General features: G+C 34.6%; 3 protein-coding genes and 1 pseudogene across 3 annotated transcripts; 2 read left to right on the top strand and 2 right to left on the bottom strand.

The window, feature by feature from the left end:
• Positions 1 to 1,666: 1,666 nt before the first annotated feature.
• LOC114737232 (putative receptor protein kinase ZmPK1) lies at positions 1,667 to 4,111 on the top strand. Its single transcript, XM_028925148.1, has one exon. The coding sequence runs from the start codon at positions 1,667 to 1,669 to the stop codon at positions 4,109 to 4,111; it is 2,445 nt and encodes an 814-aa protein (XP_028780981.1).
• Positions 4,112 to 5,149: 1,038 nt separating this feature from the next.
• LOC114737256 (putative receptor protein kinase ZmPK1) lies at positions 5,150 to 8,073 on the bottom strand. The gene has a single exon (XM_028925168.1). The coding sequence runs from the start codon at positions 7,781 to 7,783 to the stop codon at positions 5,324 to 5,326; it is 2,460 nt and encodes an 819-aa protein (XP_028781001.1). The 5' UTR covers positions 7,784 to 8,073; the 3' UTR covers positions 5,150 to 5,323.
• Positions 8,074 to 16,269: 8,196 nt separating this feature from the next.
• Positions 16,270 to 18,983, top strand: LOC114737257 (putative receptor protein kinase ZmPK1; annotated as a pseudogene).
• Positions 18,984 to 20,993: 2,010 nt separating this feature from the next.
• On the bottom strand, positions 20,994 to 23,383 carry LOC114737233 (probable serine/threonine-protein kinase PBL25). Its single transcript, XM_028925150.1, has 5 exons — positions 23,251 to 23,383; positions 22,879 to 23,093; positions 22,575 to 22,764; positions 22,070 to 22,461; positions 20,994 to 21,544 (listed from the first exon to the last, which is right to left on the bottom strand). The coding sequence occupies exons 1-5, from the start codon at positions 23,381 to 23,383 to the stop codon at positions 21,227 to 21,229; spliced, it is 1,248 nt and encodes a 415-aa protein (XP_028780983.1). The 3' UTR covers positions 20,994 to 21,226.
• Positions 23,384 to 23,440: the final 57 nt, after the last annotated feature.

Consider the following 23,440-nt stretch of genomic DNA (forward strand, 5'->3'; position numbering starts at 1 on the left):
CCGGAAGATGTTAGTCTCTCACCTAACAGGGTCTTCTCAGCTGGCCTACGCTATTGGTGAAAACGCATTAAGGATATTGTTTCTTGTGATATGGCAAGATTATTTGTCTGTGCGACTCCAAAATTTGTCCTATTTTAATAAGGTAGTTGCATCATTCATGAGTTTGAGGCAATTGAGAATTTCCTTCTTTATATGTATGCTCTCTCTTTGTGTATATATTAAGACACAGAGAGAAATACAGAAGCAACCAATTAGTTTTGTTTTGGACGACTAAGCTAATCATTTTCTTCTTGTTAAAACCCAATTAATCTTTATTATTGCTGGCTAGCTCAGTATGACTTATGGTCAAGGATTTATAATATATATTTCTAGTCTATTATGGCTGCCACCACTATCATACTGTTACCAATATCATATCACCACTATCTGGACCACTACCACCGCCACTTCCCCTACCATCAATTAGCACTATTACCGTTATTTGGATCTCTCAATATTGTCATACATATCCTCATTTCTCTTCTCGAAGCCTATGACCTATTCAATGTCAACTCTTTCAAAATTTCTTCCACTCCACCAATTGCTTCTGTGAATGTTCGGGGAAAGAGTTTTTCAATGTTATCCCAAATATGAGATAACAAAATGTTAATAAGTACTATGTCTGATCCTAAATATAAGAGCTAGTTAATTAATTTGAATAGATTAAGAAAATAAGTTAGTTATTTGTTATAAATAGGTGTTGTATTTCCTAAAATATCCTTGCTAATCAAATGTATTGGCTAGAACTATATTATTAGAAAGACTACCTTAAAAAAATGAATAAAAATGAGAGACAAAGTGAATTGGGAGTCTTATATTTAGGATAAAAATAAAAGTCAAAAAATGTTTTATATCAAGAACTGAAGGTAATATATACTACGTCCGATCCTTAATGTAAGAAGTAGTTAACTAATTTGAGTAAATTAAAAAAACTAGTTAAGTCAGTTATTTGTAAAAAATAGATGTTGTCTTTTCTAAAATATCCTTGCTAATCAAGTGTATTAGCTAGAACTACCATTATTACAATGACTATCTTGAAAAAAATAGATAAATATGAGAGACAAAGTAGATTAGGATCTTATATTTATTTAGGATCAAAATAAAAGTCAAATAAGTTCTTATATTAAACACAAGAGGTAGTATATTATTACCTCTAATCTTAATTATTAGGGCTAGTTTGTAGTGTAAATTAGGATAGAAAGTAGTATTTGAAAACATAGTGCATAGTAAACCACGGAGCTTTTTCATTCACCGGAAAAAACAAACCAGGTAACTAGCTTCTGATGAAACTTACATAGTGAATGTGCTCTACGTCAAAACAGTTTTCTGGGCTCTTCAATAGATATTAAGTATCGGAGTTTTTTAATAAATAAATATCTGAATTTTTATGTAAGGAAATCTAAATAACTTTACGTACCTGACTTGATGGATTATTGGAACAGACGTGTGGTCCTAAACTGAAGAACGTTCTGCGAAAGCTGTGAATTTTGAAGTCTAAGGACTGATGTTCAATTTCCAGCAGCCTAAATAAACAATAAGTCTGCCAATCAACGACTATTTCCTAGCAATTCCCATCTTCATTTATATATGTGTGTGTGTGTATGAGAAGCCCATTTCTCCTTCGCTCATGCGTATTCATATGGCTGTTTCATCAATCCTACACGTTCTTCTCCTCTTGTCTCTGTCTTTTCAATGTTGTTCATCTTCATCACCATCACTTAACAGTGGTTTCTCCCTCTCAGTTGAGAAACCAGAAGATGTTATTCTCTCACCGAACGGCGTCTTCTCTGCCGGCTTCTACGCCGTTGGTGAAAACGCCTATGTATTCTCCGTTTGGTTCACTCGAAAACCCACCGTCGTTTGGACGGCTAACCGTGACCAACCTGTCAACGGAAAACGGTCATCACTTCGCCTCCATAAAACCGGAAACCTTGTCCTCTCTGATGCCGGACAGTTCAACGTGTGGTCCACTGACACTACCTCATCTTTGCCTTGGTTGACGCAACTGAATCTTACCGATAAAGGGAATCTAGTACTTTACGAGCTCCATCCTCAACAAAGCGAAATTCTATGGCAGAGCTTCGATTTCCCGACCGACACTCTACTTCCTGGACAACAACTCACAAGATACACAAAGCTTGTCTCTGATAGAAGCCTCACCAACCATTCCTCTGGCTTCTACCAGCTTTCATTCAATGATGACAACATCCTCAGCCTTTTGTACGATGGCCTTGATGTCTCCAGCAAATACTGGCCAGTCCAATGGCTAGTAAGTTGGGATGCAGGAAGGACCACATACAATAGTAGCAGAATCGCAGTGTTAGATTCCATTGGAACTTTCAATTCAACAGATAATTATGGATTTACGACTTCTGATTATGGGGTTGTGATGCAAAGAATATTGAAACTAGATTCTGACGGAAACATTCGAGTGTACAGTCGACGGAAGAATGATCCCTGGTATGTGTCGTGGCAAGCCATATCTAATCCCTGTATTGTTCATGGACTTTGTGGTGCTAACAGCACGTGTGTGTATGATCCTATAGAAGGAAGGAAGTGTTCGTGTCTTCCTGGATATAGAGTGAAGAACCATAGCGATTGGTCTTACGGGTGTGAACCCACATTTAAACTCTCATGCGATAAGAATGAGACTGCTTTCTTCAAATTGCCAGGTGTTGAGCTATATGGGTATGACTTTATTTACAAGAAAAACATCAGTTATAGTGATTGTGAGAATGAATGCTTACAAGATTGTGAGTGCAGGGCATTTCAGTACTCACTTAACAATGACGGCTTATTTCAGTGCTATACGAAAAGAGTTCTTCTCAATGGTCGTCGATCACCAGACTTTAGAGGAACAACCTACCTGAGACTTCCTGAAGCCAAAAGAAACAATGTTTCGTTCTTTGCAGATGAAGAATTTGCTCAAGATGATGGTCATGTTTGTTCAGTGAAGCTGGATAGATCCTATGCCGAGAGACATGTCAGCAGTTTTTTGAAGTTCTTTCTTTGGTTTTCTGTTGCAATTGGGGTGTTTGAAGTCCTCTTCATTTCTATAACTTGGTTTTCTTTGATAAGAACCAAGCAAAAATCTGATGGAAATCAACAAGGGTACAATTTTCTTTCACCTTTTGGGTTCAGAAGATACACTTACTCTGAGCTAAAACAAGCAACAAAAGGGTTCACGGAAGAAATTGGAAGAGGAGCTGGTGGAATTGTGTACAAAGGAGTATTGCCAGATCAGCGAATTGCTGCAATAAAGAAGCTTCATAATGACAACATTGGAGCCAAACGAGATGAAGCAGAATTCCTAGCTGAAGTGAGCATTATTGGTAAGCTAAACCACATGAACTTGATTGAAATGTGGGGGTATTGTGCTGAGGGAAAGTACAGGCTGTTGGTTTACGAATACTTGGAGAAAGGTTCTTTAGCAGAAAATCTCAAATCAAACACCTTGGATTGGACCAGAAGATACAACATTGCTCTCGGAACAGCAAGGGTTCTAGCATACTTACACGAAGAATGCTTGGAGTGGATTCTACATTGTGATATAAAGCCTCAGAATATTCTTTTGGATTCAAATTACCAACCCAAGGTAGCAGATTTTGGCTTATCTAAGCTTCTAAATAGAAGTGACCAAAACACTCAAAACTTCTCAATGGTAAGAGGAACGAGAGGATACATGGCACCTGAATGGGTTTTTAATTTGCCAATAACATCAAAGGTGGATGTGTATAGCTTTGGGATTGTTGTGCTGGAGATGATAACAGGAAGGAGTCCGACGATGATGGGAGGTCAGAGTGATGAAGGAGAAGAAGCACATAATGAGAGGCTTGTGACGTGGGTGAGAGAGAAGAGGAAGACAACGACGTCGGAGGAGGAAGGGTCGCCGTCATCGTCTTGTTGGGTGGAGCAAATAATTGACGCAGCCATTGGATCGGAGTTTGAGGTTGAGAAAAAGAAGATGGAAACTTTGGCAAGTGTGGCTTTGAAGTGCGTGGAAGAAGACAAAGATGTGAGGCCCAGCATGAGCCAAGTTGTTGAGATGCTTCAAAGCCATGAAGATGCTTAATTAGCTAGTTTCTACGTAGTCATGCATGTTTGGGGTGCTTTTTTTTTTTTTTTTCCTTTTGGGGCGGGGGGTTTGCCTTTGTTATTTTGTAGACTGAAATCGTGTTTTCTTCCATAATAAAATCCTTTTTCTTTAAAAAGAATTTTAATGTTATTTCCAATTTTAGAAGAAACATTCACGTTTACTGTTAAATAGAGTCTTAAATATGATTGCGTTTATTATGAGGATATCTCCAACGCCTAGGAAAAAATATTAATAAAAATTAATAAAAGGAGCTAATATTGTTGTTATCATTTGATCTTGTTTTGATGTTGGCCCCCCGTGAGCTTGGTTTGAGTTTCAATCTAGGGATGAAAATCAAAACTCAATAGAAGTGGCGAGACTATTCAATAAACTGAGATTAAAAAATAATAAAACTATAAGGACTAAAACAAACAACTTGAAACCATAGAAATTAAAACCAAAGGATTAAGGAATAAATTTATCTCGAAAGTTTTTACTTAAGAGCGTTAGGTACCCAGAAGTATTTGTTTTAGTGCAAATTTGTCTAAAAAATTTAAAATTATAACAATGTTGTTATCCACTACTGTTAAAAATGTTAATAATTAATGTCACTATTTTAATGATCAATGTTAGTTTTTTTTTAAAAATAATATGGGGTAATATTTTTATGATTTTAGACTTTTAAAGCAAATTTACATCAAAAAAAAAACTTTTGGATGCCTAAGGCTGCTAAATGAAAACTTTTATGACAAATTTGCATGTTAACTTAAACCAAAATTTCATCAAACTATAAGAATTATCAATAATATTAGCCCTAATAAAAATGATAAAAGTTAGTAAATGAACACTAAATCAGTGATTTAGGTATTTTCTTAAACATTATCAAGCTCTAATAAATTAAAGCGGGAAAAAAATGTAAAAACATCTATAAACAAACGCGTCCCAATTAATACAAATTGAATTAATAACCCCTGGTTTCTTTGTTTCCAACTTCCCAAAATTCGAATACTTGGGCCATATATTAGACATGCAAGATTCCTTTTGAATAACTTTTCACTTTAATTATAATATTAGAAAAGGATAATATACTTGGAAATTTGACATGTTTAACATCTAGTTCCAAGGTCCCCATCATTTTATTTCAATATTCCTACAACTTGACTTTTTGAAGAATGCACTTGCAAAGAAGATAGACAACTTTTGGGTATTCTAAGCCGCCATGATTAATTCAGCAGCATAGTCATCTTCTTGGCTCTGAAGCATTTCTACAACTTGGCTCATGGTGGGCCTTTCATCTTTGTCTTCCTTCACGCACCTCAAAGCCACATTTGCCAAAGTTTCTATCTTCTGCTTCTCAACCTCGAACTCTGATATCAAGGCGGGATCAATTATTTGCTTCACCCACGAAGACACTTCCTCCGACGTCGTTTTGTTGTTGTTCTTCTTCTTCTCTCTCACCCACGTCACAAGCCTCACATGTTGAGCCTCTTCGCCTTCATCACTCTGATTTCCCATCATCATCGGACTCCTTCCTGTTATCATTTCCAATATAACGATCCCGTAGCTATACACATCCACCTTTGATGTTATTGGCAGATTGAAAACCCACTCTGGTGCCATATAGCCCCTCGTTCCTCTGATCATTGAGAAGCTTTGAGTGTTTTGGTCATTCCGATTTTTAAGCTTAGATAAACCAAAATCTGCTACCTTGGGTTCGTAATTTGAGTCCAGAAGAATATTATGCGGTTTTATGTCGCAATGCAGAATCCACTCCAAACATTCTTCGTGCAAGTATGCTAGGACTCTTGCTGTTCCAAGAGCAATGTTGTATCTTTTGGTCCAATCCAAAGTGTTTGATCTGAGATTTTCTGCTAAAGAACCCTTTTCCATGTACTCGTACACCAACAGCCTTTGCTTTCCTTCAGCACAGTAGCCCCACATTTCGATCAAGTTCATGTGGTTAAGTCTACCGATTATGCTCACTTCAGCCATAAATTCTCCTTCTTCTTGTTTGCCTCCTCCTGTGTTGTCACCATTCAGCTTCTTTATTGCAGCAACTCGTTGATCTGATAATACTCCTTTGTACACTATTCCACCTGCTCCTCTTCCGATTTCTTCTTTGAACCCTTTGGTTGCTTGTTTTAGCTCAGAGTAAGTAAATTTTCTGAACCGGAAAGGAGAAAGAAAATTGTAGACTTGTGGATTTGAATCAGAGCTCTTTTTGGGTCTAATCAAAGAACACCAAATTAGACTAATACAGAGGACTTCAAGCACCCCAACAGCAACGGAAAACCAAAGAAGAAACTTGACAAAACTGCTGACATTTTGTGAGGCTCCTTCAAACTTTACGAAGCAAACATCACCATCATCACGGGCAGATTCTTCTTCTTCAAGGAATGAACCTTCATTGGTTTGAGGTAGTCTTAAGTAGGTTGTTCCTCGAAAGCTTGGTGAATTATGACCGTTGATCAGAATTCTTTTGATGTAGCACCTAAATTGGCCCATATCCTCTCCGAATGTGTACTGAAACAACCTGCACTCACAATCATGTAAGCACAAATTCTTGCAGTTCTTGAAACTGATGTTTAGCTTATAGACATAGTCATTTCCATAGAACTCAACACCGGGCAATTTCAAGAAATTTTGACCACATGAGAATTCAAATTTGGGTTCACACCCATAAGACCAATCGCTATGGTTCTTGATTCTGTACCCTGGAAGACACGAGCATTTCCTTCCATGGCTAGGATCGTACTTGCACATACTATTGACTCCACATATTCCATGAACATGGCAGGCATCAGCTATAGCTTGCCACGAGACGTACCATTGATTATTCTTCTGTAAGCTGTACACTCGAAGGCTGCCATCAGGATCGATTTTCAATCTTCTTTGGGTCGATATCTCATAATCAGAAGTTGTAAATTTGAAGTTATCTGTTGAAATGAAACTCCCAAGAGAATCTAACACAGCGAGTCTACTACTATTTTCTGTGCTCCTTCCAGCTTCAAAACTCAACATCCATGGCGCTGGCCAATACACACTGGAAACGTCAAGCCTGTGATAGAGAAGGCGAAGAACATTGCTGTCGTCGAAGAAGAGCTTGTAGAAGCCAGAGGAAACGTTGGTGTCACTTCTCGCTGCGACAAGTTGTGTGTCATTCTTAAGTTGTTGGCCAGGAAGCAAAGTGTCTGTTGGGAAATCAAAGCTCTGCCATAGAATATTTGTCTCTTCCGAATGAAGCTCGTAGAGTACTAGATTTCCATTGTCGTTGAGAGCCAATCGCGTCGGCCACGACGAGTTGGTGTTACTTGACCATACGTTCTTCTGTCCAGCATCGGAGAGGATGAGGTTTCCTGCTCTGAGGAGGGAAAGAGATGACCGTTTTCCGTTGACAGGTTGGTCACGACTGGCAATCCAAACTACATTCGAGTTTGGGGAAGATTGAGGTAGTCGAGTGAACCAGATCGCCAAGACATAAGCGTTTTCACCAATGACATGGAATCCAGCCGTGAAGGTTCCATTCGGTGAGATAAGAACATCTTCTGGTTTCTCCACGGAAAGGGAGAAGCCGCTGCTAAGAGTTGATGATGAAGATGAAGAATACCGGAAACACAGAGACAACAGAAGAACATGTAGGATTGATGAAATAGCCATATCATCAATCATTCTAAGATTGTTGGTAGTTCAATATATGTGTGTTTGTGTGCGCGCGTCTGAATCAAATGATGATAAACCGTCGAGCTGGATTATGCAGAGAACATGAGGAATTAACAGCGAGTAAGCAATCTTCGATTATTGGTGGATTTTTCATTCATATTTCTGCGGGTATATATAGGAGATGAGAGTTCCTTTATTGGCATTTTCAAAGCTTCTAGATGCAACTTGTTTGGCATAGTTGCTTCATTATTATTTTATATATGTATATATACACAATATTTTACAGCTCAACATTGTACTTTAATGATATAATATTGCTGGCTGCTACATTATTTGTCCAATCCATGGAAAATACTTAAGAAGGCAATATGCAAGAGGAGACCCTTTAATTTTATTTGTAAATTTCTTGGAATGTTCAGAGTGAGAGAGATAAATGAAGATACGTTTTGTTTTGTTTTGTTTTGGTTAACTGCATACTTATTTTGACCAAATTGTTAATTGCGTACCTGATATTTTTTAGAAACGGTAATTGCAAATAAGACAATTAGGAGACCAAACTAAATCACTATATAAAATTATAGATATGCAGTTAGAGGATCAAGGATGCAATTTTGGCCCGTTTTTGTTTAATTGAAAGTCATCAACTTCCATAAGACTGTAAACAGGGATGATATTCTAACACTAAAAATGTTTGGAAAAAATGAAACAATCCTGGTATGATTAAATTTTGTGGAAAAAAATCTCAATTTCTGAAGGAAGATTTGTTGTTTATAGAATGAGCAAATGCATTCAAAGTCAAATAAAGTCAAACAAGACGCGTATGCAAAGTACTGTAATTTATAACTTCACAGGTTAGTCTGACTAATTGACGGTATAATAAGATTGCTAATTGCTTTCCTTATTCGATTAGTCATTAGATTAGAAAAGATTAAATAAGGTGAGATGACCACAAGGCTAGCTCTTTGCGTGGTTCCACACCTAATTCGAGTAGATTAAAGAAATTAGTTAAGTTAGTTATTTGTAATAAATATGTGTTGTTCTTTCTAAAATACCCTTGCTATTTAAGTATATTTGCTAGAACTATTATTGTTACAAGGAATACTTTTAAAAAAAAAGAACAAATATGAAAAAAAAAAAAAGTAGATTGGAATCTTATACTTAGGACCAAATAAAAATCAAACGAACTTTTATATTAAGAACCGGAGGTAATATATAGTTAGAGGATCAAAGACGCAATTTTGGCCCGTTTTTGTTTAATTGAAAGTCATCAACTTCCATAAGACTGTAAACAGGGATGATATTCTAACATTAAAAATGTTTGGAAAAAAAATGGAGCAAGCCTGGTATAATTAAATTTTGTGGAAAAAAAATCTCAATTTCTGAAGGAAGATTATTTGTTTGTAGAAAGAGCAAATGCTTTCAAAGTCAAATAAAGTCAAACAAGACGCGTATGCAAAGTACTGTAGTTTATAACTTCACAGGTTAGTCTGACTAATTGACGATATGATAAGAATGTTAATTGCTTTCCTTATTCGATTAGTCATTAGATTAGAAAAGATTAAATAAGGTGAGATGACTATAAGGCTAGCTCCTTGCGTCGTTCCACACCTTATATATACTAATAAGGTTAAAAAGATTGCTAACTGCTTTCCTTATTTTGAAGTGCTGATTTTTTTAATTAAAAATATTAAAATAATTTTTTATTTTTTGCGAACAAATTTGTCAAATTTTTGAGTTTCAAACTTGTCAGAGTTTTTTTAACTCGGATTGTAAACTTGTAAAAGTTTACTTTTATCAATAAAAAGTATTAAAATATGTAATTAAATAATTAAAATATAAAAAACTGACAATAATTTTATTTAAATATGTTTTAAATCCAAATAATTGAAATTCAATATATCAACATTCATAATTTATCATCTTAAACGAATAAATTTTCTATGAAATTTACACATAAAGTCACTAAATATCATAGTTCTAAAACTTGGACCAGACCGTCCGGTTCCGAACCCGTTGGCCAGAGTGGAATTGAAAGGATTCTTGTCAACACTAGCGAGTGAGCCAGTGAGAGGCGGCAGGGAGATTGAAGATGGTGGGAATAGTGACTTGGTAGCCACAAAAGCACTTGATAGGATGACTTAAATATGAGTTGGACGGATAAGGATTATTCTCTAAAAGAAAAAGAAAGAAAAAAGAACCAATTTTTAAGTAAGTAAAAAGTTTCGGGATTGATTCGCACCGAGTCATATTTGATGGATTAAGTTATAAATGAATTAAAAGTTAAAGTGTTAAAAGATTAATTTTTCCTTTTATTATTATTTGAATTTTGGTTTTCATCTAAAATAATTACCATTTATTTAAAAATATATTTCTCCATCTGCCTGGAGAATTTATAAACAAATTATTTTAATTATTACCAGTTTGACTACAATTTAACCACAATCTAACTAGTGATCCTTGACTCGCTGCCTTGATTAGTTTAGTGACCAGTCCAGGTTTTAGTACCTTGCTAAATATAACTAAATTAAAAAATTTAACATAAATTTAGAAGCAAGTTGATACAATTTTGCAAGTTGAAAAATGTAAAATCAGTAAATAAACTCACAAATTCAACTGAATTTACTGCTAGCACAAGTTTAAGAGTGAGTCGACATGATTTTATGAGCTGAAAGTGTAAAAACGTTAAACTTGAAGAATCAAATCGAGAGTTTGATAACAATGCTTATAAGGAGAAAATAAACTTAAAAACTTCTTAGTTTATCAAGTAAATCGCATTTATGCCGCCATAAGTTTACCAATAGCATTATTTTCTATAATTTTGTTTAACTTGGTGTAAATGCATAGAATTTTCTTTTGCTAGAGGGATGCATAGAATTTTCACAATGAATATGTATATGTAACATTCGCGTTGGTCAACTTTCAAAGTGCTAATTGTTATATTATCAAAATTATAAGACTTGATTGAATGTTAACTTTGAATAAATTGTATAGAAATGAATATTTGAGAAGTAATCAACCTAACTTCCATAAAACTATGAACAATGATTTTCTTCACTAAATTTTTTTTTTTTTGAAAAAATGCAATAACATTGCTACTACCTCCAGTCCTTAATAAAAGACTCCGTTTGACTTTTATTTTGATCCTAAATATAAGACCCCAATCCACTTTGTCTCTTATATTTATATATTTTTTCTAAAGTAGCCCTTATAACAATGATAGTTCTAGTCAATATACTTGATTAGCAAGGATATTTTAGGAAAGACAATACCTATTTAGGACAAATAACTAACTCAACTTACTTCCTTAATCTCCTCAAATTAGTTAATTGGCTCTTATAATTAGGATCGGAGGTAGTATATTTAACATTTGTTAAAGACATCTCAATTTGTGTTGGAAAAGACTTGGCCACTTGATGTTATATACACTCAATTTATCTGCTATCAGTTAAATTAATATAAACCAATTTTCAAATAGTTAAAATATTTTTGTCAATAGTTTGTTAGAGGGTAAAATTATGGTTAAAAAAAGTACACGTCTTGGTTTGATTAAAAGTAAAAAACCCACTTACATCAAGTTACTTATATTTATTAGGTCAAATTTATATATGAATTTACAAATTTTAATAATTTTGACAATAGCAAAATAACAAATATTTGTATTTCTTATATAAATTTGTAAGTGCACATGCATATTTCAATAACTAATAATAACAAAATAATAAGTGTGCATGTCGAAATTTATAAACCATAATTTACATTAAAAGAGCTCATACAAAAAGTTTATAAGTGCATATTTGCATTTTAATTAACAGCCAACAAGAGCATAATAACAAGTGTAATTAGTTAAATTGAGACATAATGGATCATAATTTACTTGACTTAAATTTTGTCCAAAAACTAACATATAAACTATATAAAATTTAAATATCTAAGTTTTTTTTATTTTTATTAGAAAGGTTACTTGTTTTTAAAAACGAGCATCTATCTATGTTTTCAGACTCAAGTAATGTCAAACAAGATCAATTCTACTCCGTAGGTCCGACTGGGTGACGTTAACAAGTTAACAACTAATTAAAAAGGGTAAAATTTAATATAAGGGATTTATTTGCACATTTCAATTTTTAATTTCAAATAATAGAAACTCCATCTCTTCTTTATAAGCAATGGATATTAAATATATAAAAATTGGTCAAACTAAGAACACTACTGTTTAGATGAAGAAGCTTCCCATGACATTTCATATGAAGCAACTTAAAAAGCATGCCTAAAGGCTAAGGGCCTGTTTGGATTGGGGATTAAAAATATTTATAAGCACGTTTCATATAAGTTGAGATAAAATTTATCTTATATACTTATATCGTATTCTGTAAATCACAATTGAACAACTGTTTATAAGTCATTTCAAACAAGCCATGAGTCAAGGGAACTGGAACAAATGGTTCATTCTGAGGCAAGTTGATTATAATATGGGATTCACACCAAAAAGAAAATAACTATCCTTGATTTTATTCGCATGCTAATCCTTTAGTCAAGATGCATATTCAGTATTGAAATTATGAAATTCTATAACATATATGACTAAAATAATGTTGACCCAGTCTTTTCAATTGAAAGACAGTTTCATATAATTTATTCTCTCAATTTTAATTTCAATCTGGACCGACCATACAAGTCTATAATTTTGAATCCTTATTCATTGATTTGTCAGAAAATCAAAATTAGGCAACTTCATTAAATCTTCCCACTTTGCTATTTAGGAGTCTTTATCTCATTAAAACAAAGTATCGCTAATTTCCCTTTTTCTATTTATTAATATTAACTGAAACATTTCTTTTGTTATATATACTACCTCTCGTCCTTAATATAAGATTCAGTTAACTAATTTAGAGAGATTAAAAAGCTAAATAATTTATTTTAAAATATTTATATTTATCATTCTTATTCAAACAGATTTGCCTAGTATATAATCCAATGATAGACAATAAGTATTTTGTAGAGATCATATAACATATGTTATGATTAGATAATTTCTTAGCTTTTTCAATATCCTCAAATTAATTAATTAGGTCTTATATTAAACATCAGACGTATGTAGTAATTCACATACTCACTATACATTCCATAAGAGAGTTTGAATTCACAAACTCAATATTTAAAAAAGTGTTAATTAAGAAACGTGTTTGGTTTCATCTGTAGGGTTATAAGAACTCACTTATTAGACTTTAACATAAAAAAATTAGAACAAATCAACATATATATTGTTGGAAAAAGATAAACATACATTTTTCCATGAAAATTTTAAACTTTGGGAGTAGGTAGCAGGAAAAACAACGCGTGGAAAACGGAATTCCCTATGCATTTTAATCTATATTCTCTTCCAGAGTCCCTGTTCTTTCATTTTCTAAATTTGATACATCAAAACTGTGTTACATTTAGAACCGGAGGAGTACGTGCTGAACAGTTGACTTAGTTTAGATGAAGAGAAAAATGCGATAAAAGTAAAAGAAAGAGAATATTATATTATAAAGGAAAGCTTTCAAAAATTTACTATCTTTGAGAGTTTTTCTTTCTAACGTTTTCTTTTCCTTCTTCATTTTTCTCCTATCTAAATTGAAATCACCGAATTCAGTCCAGAAAAAATTAAAATAATCGAATTATGCTATTATTACAATCTTTTTTTTCCTCCGTCTAATTATTGGCGTTTCACTGTTTTTCGAACGGAAAATAGATCATCGTTCCAAGATAAACAAGAAATATAAAAGTACAAAGAAGACACTCAACTATGCTAACAAAACTCTCATCATCCTCCAAACACTTAATAGCGATTAATTTGATCATTATATAACACCACCCGTGAATGATATATATACTCCTCCGATCCTAAATATAAGACCCCTTTCGTAGTGTAAATTATACTATAAAGGGTTTTATATTTACGACCGGAGAAGTGTATATATATATTCCTCCGGTCCTAAATATAAGACTCCTTTTATATTGTAAATTATACTATAAAAAGATTCTTATATTTAAGACCGGAGGAGTATATATTTGTATGGGCGCTAAGTAAAACAGGCATTCAATTTAAGATCTTGCTCTAAATCAGTGTGTGGTTTGTATGGACATAATATATATAACTCAAATTATATATATAAATATATATTATTTTCAATAATCTTATTTTATTTCTTAGTTTCTTCCTTTTCTTTTCTTTTTTTGGCCAGTAAATAAGTTATTATGAGGACAAAAATATAATGAAGTATAAATTATTATTATTATTTTGCTAAACATAGGTATCTTTTATTGGAAAAAATCTCATTTGAGATATTATCAGACGTTAAATATAGGCATATCTCTAACAGCAAAAAAAAAAAAAAAAGGCATCTCTCATAACAGGATTCAAACTTTAATTCTTTGTATTACGATAGATTAACCATTTTCGTTATATCCAACAGTTGTTGGTTTGAAGTGTAAATTATTTGAATTACATGCATATCTGTGGCCCGTGCTGGTGTCCAAGTATTTATAACATTTTGGGCCTGAGGCCCATTCCAAGAGATCTGCCTAAGAAACACGTAGTAATGTGGGCTACATTCTACAAATCATCAGGATCCTCGATCCTGTATTCCTGTTCGAGGATTAGTTCCTCAGACCCAGTAGGTTATTGCCACGTGCCGACACAAGTCCCGTGATCTCATCAACGGTGCATATTTCATTTTGCATCTGAGCCGCTAGTGAATTGGCGTGGACGCATTTCAGCCATTCCTTTGAAGCTACATGGACCGTCGGATGGAACTCAGTTCCCTCCAAAAATATCAACGCATTTCTTTCTTTCTTCTCCTTTCCTCTTTTCGACTCTTTCCAGAAAAACGCATTTTTGTCCATCGTTTCAAGCACGGTGAAATATAACCTCTCATAAATAGGATGTCGTCCAATTCTACTCATAATCTCAAACTACTAGTATATGTCTGTTTAATTTTGAGGAAAAGAAAAGAAAACATGTTTTTGCTATTCCTTAACAAAGCTTAACAATTAATTTCCACATTGTGTCCCTATAATATCCACATGTAGATAAAACATAATCTATCTTTAGCCTTTAATAGAAGACATATTAGAATGATTTATTTTAAGATCTAGATCTCTATGTCATGTCTTCCACATTTTTAATTATTTACTTAAATTATTTCCATTAAAAATTTTTTTAATGCAAATGATTATAGAGACTTATAAGAAAATCAACACGTATTTATTATAAATATATGATTTAACTAATTTTTTTCAATATATATAAACTTGTTATTTAAATAATTTATATTTAGCATCCAAGAAAGTATCAAACCTTTTTTTTATTTGATGACTGCACTAATTCTGTCAATCAGATGTTGTTACTATGAAAAATGCCATCAGCCATGTGTCCTGGGCAATGGGAATAATTTAATCACTGCAAATTAACATACATTAAGCGACGCCAAGCATGAATCTCTTCGGCATTTATATATAGGCGGAATTTGGTGCATGAAAAACAAATAGCTAGCTAGTGTTGGGCTGTTGATCCGAAATTGTGTTGATTATTAATCACTAATGTGAAAGATCATCCTTGTGCAGATCAAGATATGGATGAAATCCATATCGGCCTTCTGCAAAAACTAGTGTCTCTTGTTAATAGCCACTGTGGGTGAGTGTTATTAATATACTTGTAGTTCTCTTTGTTGGAGAAGATAAAGTACCTCCAATTTGTTGAATCATAATCATATTTCAATTTAGAATTAGGGATAATATGTTTAAATATTTTAAAAGTATTGACGAAGAAGTATATAGCACTTGAAAATTTTTTTGGCTTATAGCGGAGTGCTCTTTCACGAAGTATTTAACAACCTTATATTAGAATTATAGGGAATGACACTACGTGCTAAAATATTAATTTAATTATAATCAAATTTCTAAAAGGAAATACTACTTGTACGCATCAAAAGCCGCCTACTTGATGCTATTGGGATAACTACACGCATGTGGCCCCAGCCTTATGCCCAAATAAGTAAGAATTAAGAAATAATTAAGGAATGAGGAAAAACATTTTGGGAGCTCAAAAAAGCCACACCAAAACGGGTCAAATGTTTTAGAGAAGCTGTGATTTGAAGTCCCGTTTGATACGAAGTATTGAAAATGACAAGTACAAATTGAGATTGGGATTGAAAGAATGTATCAAAAGAGTGTTTAGTATAAGAGATTGTTTATTATAAGGGATTAGAAAATACCATGAGGGGAAATAGTATTTTCTAATTCTACCTCTATGGGTTTGTTTAATTCCAGGTGACAAATAATTTCTCCTGCTAAAAAGTTTTTTTTTAATAATTTTTCCCAGTCACAATCCTAGTTCATATCACTTATTTTTGTTGCTTCGTATGAAACGATACATGACAGGGCAAGCACTGATATTTCCATCGCTAGAAACAAAGAGGCACTATTTTTTAATTTCCAGCAGCCTCAATAATCAATGAAAAGTCTCCCGGTCAACCACTGAACTACCAGCAAATCTTCATCTTCTTCGTATATAGATGAAGCCCATCTCTGACTTCGCTCATACATATCAATATGGCTGTTTCGTCCAACCTACATGTTCATCATCTTCTTCTTCTCTTATCTGTGTCTTTTCGATTTTGTTCATCTTTCTCACCATCACTTGACGGTGGCTTCTCCCTCTCGGTGGAGAAACCAGAAGATGTTATTCTGTCACAAAACAGCCTCTTCTCTGCCGGCTTCTACCCCGTCGGTGAAAACGCCTATGTCTTCTCTGTTTGGTTCACCCAAAACCCTACCCTGGTTTGGACCGCAAACCGTGACCAAGCCGTCAACGGAAAACGGTCATCACTTTCCCTCCATAAATCTGGAAACCTTGTCCTCTCTGATGCCGGACAGTTTAACGTGTGGTCCACGGAGACTACCTCATCTTCCCCGACACAATTGGTTCTCAATAACGATGGAAATCTAGTACTCTGCGAACTCGATTTAAATGAAAGCAAGATTCTATGGCAGAGCTTTGATTTCCCGTCAAACGCTCTACTACCTGGACAACAACTCACAAGATTCTCAAAGCTTGTCTCTGATAGAAGCAGCACCAACCATTCCTCTGGCTTCTACAAGCTTTCATTCAATGATGACAACATTCTTAGCCTTCTATACGATGGCCCCGACATCTCCAGCAAGTATTGGCCATTCCAATGGCTTGTGAGCTGGGATGCAGGAAGGACTACTTACAATAGTAGGAGAATCGCAGTGTTAGATTCCATTGGAAGGTTCAATTCGACAGATAATTTCGGATTTAAGACTTCCGATTATGGGGCTGTGAAGCAAAGAATACTGAAACTAGATTCTGATGGAAACATAAGAGTTTACAGTCGACAGCAAAATGATGATTGGGAGGTGACGTGGCAAGCCATATCTGATAATTGCATTGTGCATGGGATTTGTGGTGCGAACAGCAGGTGCATGTATGATCCTAGAGAAGGAAGGAAGTGCTCGTGTCTTCCTGGATATAAAATGAAGAACCATAGCGATTGGTCTTTGGGATGTGAACCCAAATTTCAACTTTCATGCGATAAAAATGAGTCTACCTTCATGAAATTGCCAGATGTTGAGCTATATGGGTATGACTATTTTTATAAGGAAAACTACAGTTATAGTGATTGTGAGAATGAATGCTTACATGACTGTGAGTGCAAGGCATTTCAGTACTCATTTAACAATAATAATGGTTTATTTGAATGCTATGTGAAAAGAGTTCTGCTCAATGGTCGTCGAACGCCAAGCTTCAGGGGAACAACCTACTTGAGGCTGCCCAAGACTAAAAGCGATGATGTTATGTTCTTGACAGATGAAGAATCTGCTCAAGAAAATAGTGATGTCTGTTCAGTGAAACTCGAAAGAGCATATTCCAAGAGAAAGGCCAGCAGCTTTCTGAAGTTCTTTCTTTGTCTTTCCGTTGCAATTGGGGCGTTTGAAGTCCTCTTCATTTCTATAACTTGGTTTTCTTTGATGAGAACCAAACAAAAGTCTGATGTAAATCAACAAAGGTACAATTTTCTTTCACCTTTTGGGTTCAGAAAATACACTTACTCCGAGCTAAACCAAGCAACGAAAGGGTTCACAGAAGAAATCGGAAGAGGAGCAGGTGGAATAGTGTACAAAGGAGTATTGTCAGATCAGCGAATTGCGGCAATAAAGAAGCTCAATAATGACAACATTGGAGCCAAACGAGATGAAGCAGAATTCCTAGCTGAATTGAGCATCATCGGTAGGCTCAACCACATGAATTTGATCGAAATGTGGGGGTATTGTGCCGAGCGAAAGCATAGGCTGTTAGTGTACGAGTTCATGGAAAATGGTTCTTTAGCAGAAAATCTCAAATCAAACACTTTGGATTGGACCAAAAGATTCAACATCGCTCTTCAAACAGCAAGGGTTCTAGCATACTTGCACGAAGAATGCTTGGAGTGGATTCTGCATTGTGACATAAAGCCCCAAAATATTCTTTTAGACGAAAATTACCAACCCAAGGTAGCAGATTTTGGCCTGTCCAAGCTTCTAAATCGAAGTGACCAAAACGCTCCAAGCTTCTCAATGATAAGAGGAACAAGGGGATATATGGCGCCAGAATGGCTTTTCAACCAGCCAATAACATCAAAAGTGGATGTCTATAGCTATGGGATTGTTGTGTTGGAGATGATAACAGGAAGGAGTCCGACAATGATGGGAATTCAGAGTGATGAAGGAGAAGAGGCACAGAATGGAAGGCTCGTGACATGGGTGAGGGAGAAGATGAAGGGAACAACGTCAGAGGGAGGGTCGTCGTCGTCGTCGCCGCCAGCATGTTGGGTAGAACAAATAATTGATCCTATGATTGGACCGGAAGTTGAGGGTAATATGCAAAAGATAGAAACTTTGGCAAATGTTGCTTTAAAGTGCGTTGAGGAAGAAAAGATGAAAGGCCCAGCATGAGCCAAGTTGTAGAAATGCTTCAAAGCCATGAAGATGATGCTTCTTAGTCATATGCAATTATGCATAGCGTCTTAAAAGTTTACAATCAGTTTCGTCCATGATGTTGATTGCGTAATTTCCAGTGAAATATGTGAGCAGGATGTCTAGCTAGGTCTGAGACTAAGCCGATCTTGTATTAATTTAACTGTGTTTGTAATGATACAGAATTACTTCCTTTCTTTTCCTTCTTGTTTTTCGGTCTGATCGTAGATGGGCATTACACACCTTTTTGGATTTTGATGACAGAAGTTAGTCATTTTCTTTAAAAATAATGTTTGTTGCTCACTAATAAGGTGGGTTTAACAGAAAGACTAGTGTCTTATAACAAGACGAACTATGATTTGAATTCCCGCTAAAAGAGGTATCTATATTTAGTATTTGATGGTGACATGAACAAGATTGCTTTTAATAGGAGGATATCTATACATAGGAAAAAAAGTATAAGTTACTCTGGTTCTTTTTTTCTACCCTCGTTATCCTAACAAACAGAAAATAAATTTTTAATGAAAACAAATTTGATGCTACTTTTTTATATCAGCGGTAAGCACAACTGGTGTTAAAATTACTTCATACACAAGTTCTCTTTGAAATTTGGTGTAGAAAACAAAGAAAATAATTTAAATAATTAGTTAGACTAATTATCGTTTTAACGAGTGGAAAAAGTAGTCTGGCTAATACAAAAAGTTGTAAAAAGTGTTTTTAACGGTTACTGTTAATAAAACTAGCATAGAACGTCAACAATCTCATATTTTATTTATAAAAAGTGTAAACGTAGCTCCTGCGATCAATGAAATTTAACCTTTACAATATCCAATTGGTGCTTGCATGCCATTTCACATGCTTTTTAATTTATTCATGAAGGAAGCATATAGCAAAATGACCTGTTTTTAATTAGTCTTGACTTTCCTAAATAGAGTATTTTAAGAATCACATCAAAATGTATTATTGAAGCATATCAAACCATGATGATCTCGCTTTAAATTTCTATTGGCGTTAATTAAATCTTGTCTAAAACTTATGTTCTTATTGATTATATAACAAAGAAAAAACCATCTCATCAAAGAGACGGACAAAAATATATTGTTAACTCTAACAGGATTGAGTCTAGTAAAAGTGACTGGTCTTTTATAATTTAGTGAACCAGGATTCGAATTCTCACATGGAAAGAAACTCATATTTAGTATCAGATAGTATCTCGAATGAGGCTGTCTCAAATAAGAGGATTCCTGTGTTAGTAACTTAAGATCTCGTGGTTAAGCAGTCAAATCTTCTTTCATAATCACCAACGCGGCAATGCTTATTGTTGTTGGTGTGTAAAGAATATTAATAATGAATATAATATTTGCAATTATTGGTTAAAATTCAAAGAATTTTATATCTTGTCGTTTTTTTTTTTTTTTGGCCATCGTCATCTAAATTATACAACTTGCAAATTGAATGTTTACTTTAAATAAATAATTTAGTAATTAAAATGAGAAGTATACAACCTAGCTTCTATAAAATTATAAATAGAAAAGATATTCTTATACGTGAATAAGACAGCTCAGTTTCGTGTGGAATGATTGATTTGTTTTAAGAATGAGCAAACGCTATAAAGTCAAATAATATCAAACAATTATGAGGCGTATGCCCCTGAGCTTTGCGAGTTGTACGACTACGACATGCCGATAAAAAAAAATAATTATAGGGAAATCCAAAGGGTTTATTTTCGTTCTTAATTTTTTTCTCAAATAATAGAAGTTCTATCTCTTCTTTATAATCAACTGACACGTTGTCCAACAAAATGTACAAAAGTTTATCTTCATCAGCACAATCTATCATTATTTTTTTAAACATCAACTTGAGGATAATAACAAAATTTAGGATGCTCTTAGGACCAATAAAACACATTTTCTTGGGTTGGCTAAAAAAATAAAACACATGTTCTTGGAAATATAGACATCAAACCTCTTTTTATCACAAAGATCCACTGTATGGGTTCTCGCCTGCACTTTCACAAGCCACAAACATTCCCACACAACCCTATGCATATTGGTCTCAAATATCAAATATCCGGTCTTCACATGAAAATAGCTTTTTTAATAAAAGAGAATATATATATATATATATATATAGAGAGAGAGAGAGAGAGAGAAGGCTATGGAACATTGTCATGTGTAGTCTGCAGTGATGCCTCCTTTCATTCATAGATATCATAGATACAAATACATACATCTGTGTTCACACTATTCAATGACTATGGCGCAATGGAGAAAGGCCCCAAAAAAATCTCCAGAAATAAAAACATAAATACAAAGTGTTTGCCCTAATCTTACACCAAAACATAGAATATTGAGAATGAAGAACAGGAGAATATGGATATTTGTATCTATGATTTTACACAGAAAGGAAGCAGTTTCACACAGTATTAGCTAGCTGTGTTCAATTTGCAGAAGTTAAATCCCAATGAACAGTACTAGTGTTGGCTTGTTTAGTAGCATTATGTTGCCTTTCATCAAAGGAAGTTTCATCATCATCATCATCATGACCTCCCCCTGCGTTAGAATCATTAATGTCTGTCCCAAGGAAGCTAAGGGCACTCACTACGTCTCTCATTAATGGTCGCGCGACAGCTTCCTCATTCAGGCACATGGCTGCCATTGCCACCGCTTGGTTCAGTGATTTTAAAGGGAAGTTTCCTTTTAGAAGAGGATCTGCTAGCTCTGGATGTCTATGAGGGTCCTTGAATATTGGTTGTGCCTGATTGGGATCAAAACAGAAGAGTTCAATTATCATCAATAATACAAATCAAAACAAATAGACAGGTGATCTGTCACAGAAAAATCTGTCACAATTGATAGGATTTTTTTACGAAGAGTTGGTAGTATGGAATGCTAAGTTTATATGTGATGCTTAAGTGAGTATTTAAGATTCTTCCATTTTAACAGCTAACTTTTCGGGTAAGGTTCCCTTTTCTATCCGCTTAGGTATCCATCAAGCTTTTTTTAATTAGAATCCAGCAAAAGGCAAAATTATTAGCTTCTGATAAAGCTACTTAATTAATGTTTTGCTGCTGCATGCACAAACTAATATTTCAATGTCTGTCCACGAATAATTAACTTGGTCTAGCTGCCATCAATCTGATAACCTTGTGTGCAGGCGTATTAAAACATAAGATGATTTAAATTTAAAAAAACATATGACTACCGAAGATTTCTGCTGAGTGCTTATATTAGGTTGTAAAATGGCAGGATCAAGAGGAAATGAGGGAAATACTGGACTCACCCAAGTAACAAGGTTCTGCTCCCGTGTGGATCTTGTAGTGTCAATGACTCTTTTTCCAGTGATCAATTCGAGCAACACGACTCCAAAACTATAAATGTCTGATTTTACAGTAAGTTGACCCGTTCGTTGATATTCAGGAGCACAATATCCATAAGTTCCCATTACTCTGGAAGAAACATGAGACTTGTCTCCCATAGGTCCAAGCTTGGCTAGTCCAAAATCTGAGAGTTTTGCATTGAAATCCTGGTCTAGCAATATGTTAGCTGCTTTCAAGTCCCTATAGATCACAGGTGGATTTGCCTTATCATGCAAATATTCTAAACCTTTTGCTGCTCCCAATGCTATTTTCATCCTCATATTCCAATCCAGTGGCTTTTGATCAGAAGATACATCTGCAAATTCATCAGTTCACCACATTGGAAATGGATCAGAGCTCCTTTTTTTTGTTTTTTTTTTGGGTTCAAACTCTGAAAAAAAATGACAAGTTTATGGAGAATTATGATACCAAGAAGATGATCCTCTACAGATCCACATGGCATGTATTCGTATACCAAAAGTCTCTGATCTCCATCAGCACAATAGCCAACTAGATTCACTAGATTTTCATGATGTAAGAGGCTCAACATCAATACTTCAACAAGGAACTCTCTATTCCCTTGAAACCCATTCCTGTCAAGTTGTTTCACTGCTACATCCTATAAAGATAAATTAAATCAGCACCTTCAAAATTTTGCAATTAAGAAGAATAAAAGCTTAATAAGAGGGTTCATAATAGAAACCCATGGTAATATATGTTGTTGGATTTTTACCTGGTGGATTGTTTCAATTCTGCCTTTATAAACCCTTCCGAATCCACCTTCACCAATTAGGGTTTCTTGCCGGAAGTTCTTTGTTGCCATTGCCAGATCCCGGAAGGTGAAGTTCTGTGAAGCAATGTTATTGCCGCCAATGTCTGTGTTGGCGTCCTTATTTTTTTCAGGCTCTGTCGACTGTGAAGTGGGCTTTGGATTAGGGTTATGAGTTGCTGCACAAAGCAAATGTTCAAACACTAATTAATGCAACACAGTTAAACAACAACACCGTCATTACATAGAAAGAATTGTGTATAATATAAATAAAATATATATATATATATATATAGAGAGAGAGAGAGAGAGAGAGAGAGAAATGCATGGTGTTACCATGGCGTGGCTGCGAAGAGGCTTCTAATGGGGCAGAAGTTGCCAATAGAGGCGACTCTATATTCTTTCCATGGTGGGATTTCTTTGACGATTTCTTTTCTGTGTGTGAAGAAAAACATCCGAAGCAACTCATTTGTGCGTTGAATTTAATGAGGTTTTCTTCAAACTGAAAGCCTAATTATTCTCTGCA

The sequence above is a fragment of the Neltuma alba genome, unplaced genomic scaffold, assembly GCF_004799145.2.
Source record: "Neltuma alba isolate B1F8T4 unplaced genomic scaffold, ASM479914v2 tig00013419_pilon, whole genome shotgun sequence".
In the NCBI taxonomy this organism is placed as follows: domain Eukaryota; kingdom Viridiplantae; phylum Streptophyta; class Magnoliopsida; order Fabales; family Fabaceae; genus Neltuma; species Neltuma alba.

Excerpts from the sequence above, each read along its gene's own strand:
- LOC114737232 (XM_028925148.1), top strand. The coding sequence starts at position 1,667 with ATGCGTATTCATATGGCTGTTTCATCAATCCTACACGTTCTTCTCCTC.
- LOC114737256 (XM_028925168.1), bottom strand. The coding sequence starts at position 7,783 with ATGATTGATGATATGGCTATTTCATCAATCCTACATGTTCTTCTGTTG.
- LOC114737233 (XM_028925150.1), bottom strand. The coding sequence starts at position 23,383 with ATGAGTTGCTTCGGATGTTTTTCTTCACACACAGAAAAGAAATCGTCA. Across the intron at positions 22,765-22,878 it reads GAATTGAAACAATCCACCAG|GATGTAGCAGTGAAACAACT; the intron begins GTAAAAATCCAA and ends TTATCTTTATAG. Across the intron at positions 22,462-22,574 it reads TGTAGAGGATCATCTTCTTG|ATGTATCTTCTGATCAAAAG; the intron begins GTATCATAATTC and ends ATGAATTTGCAG.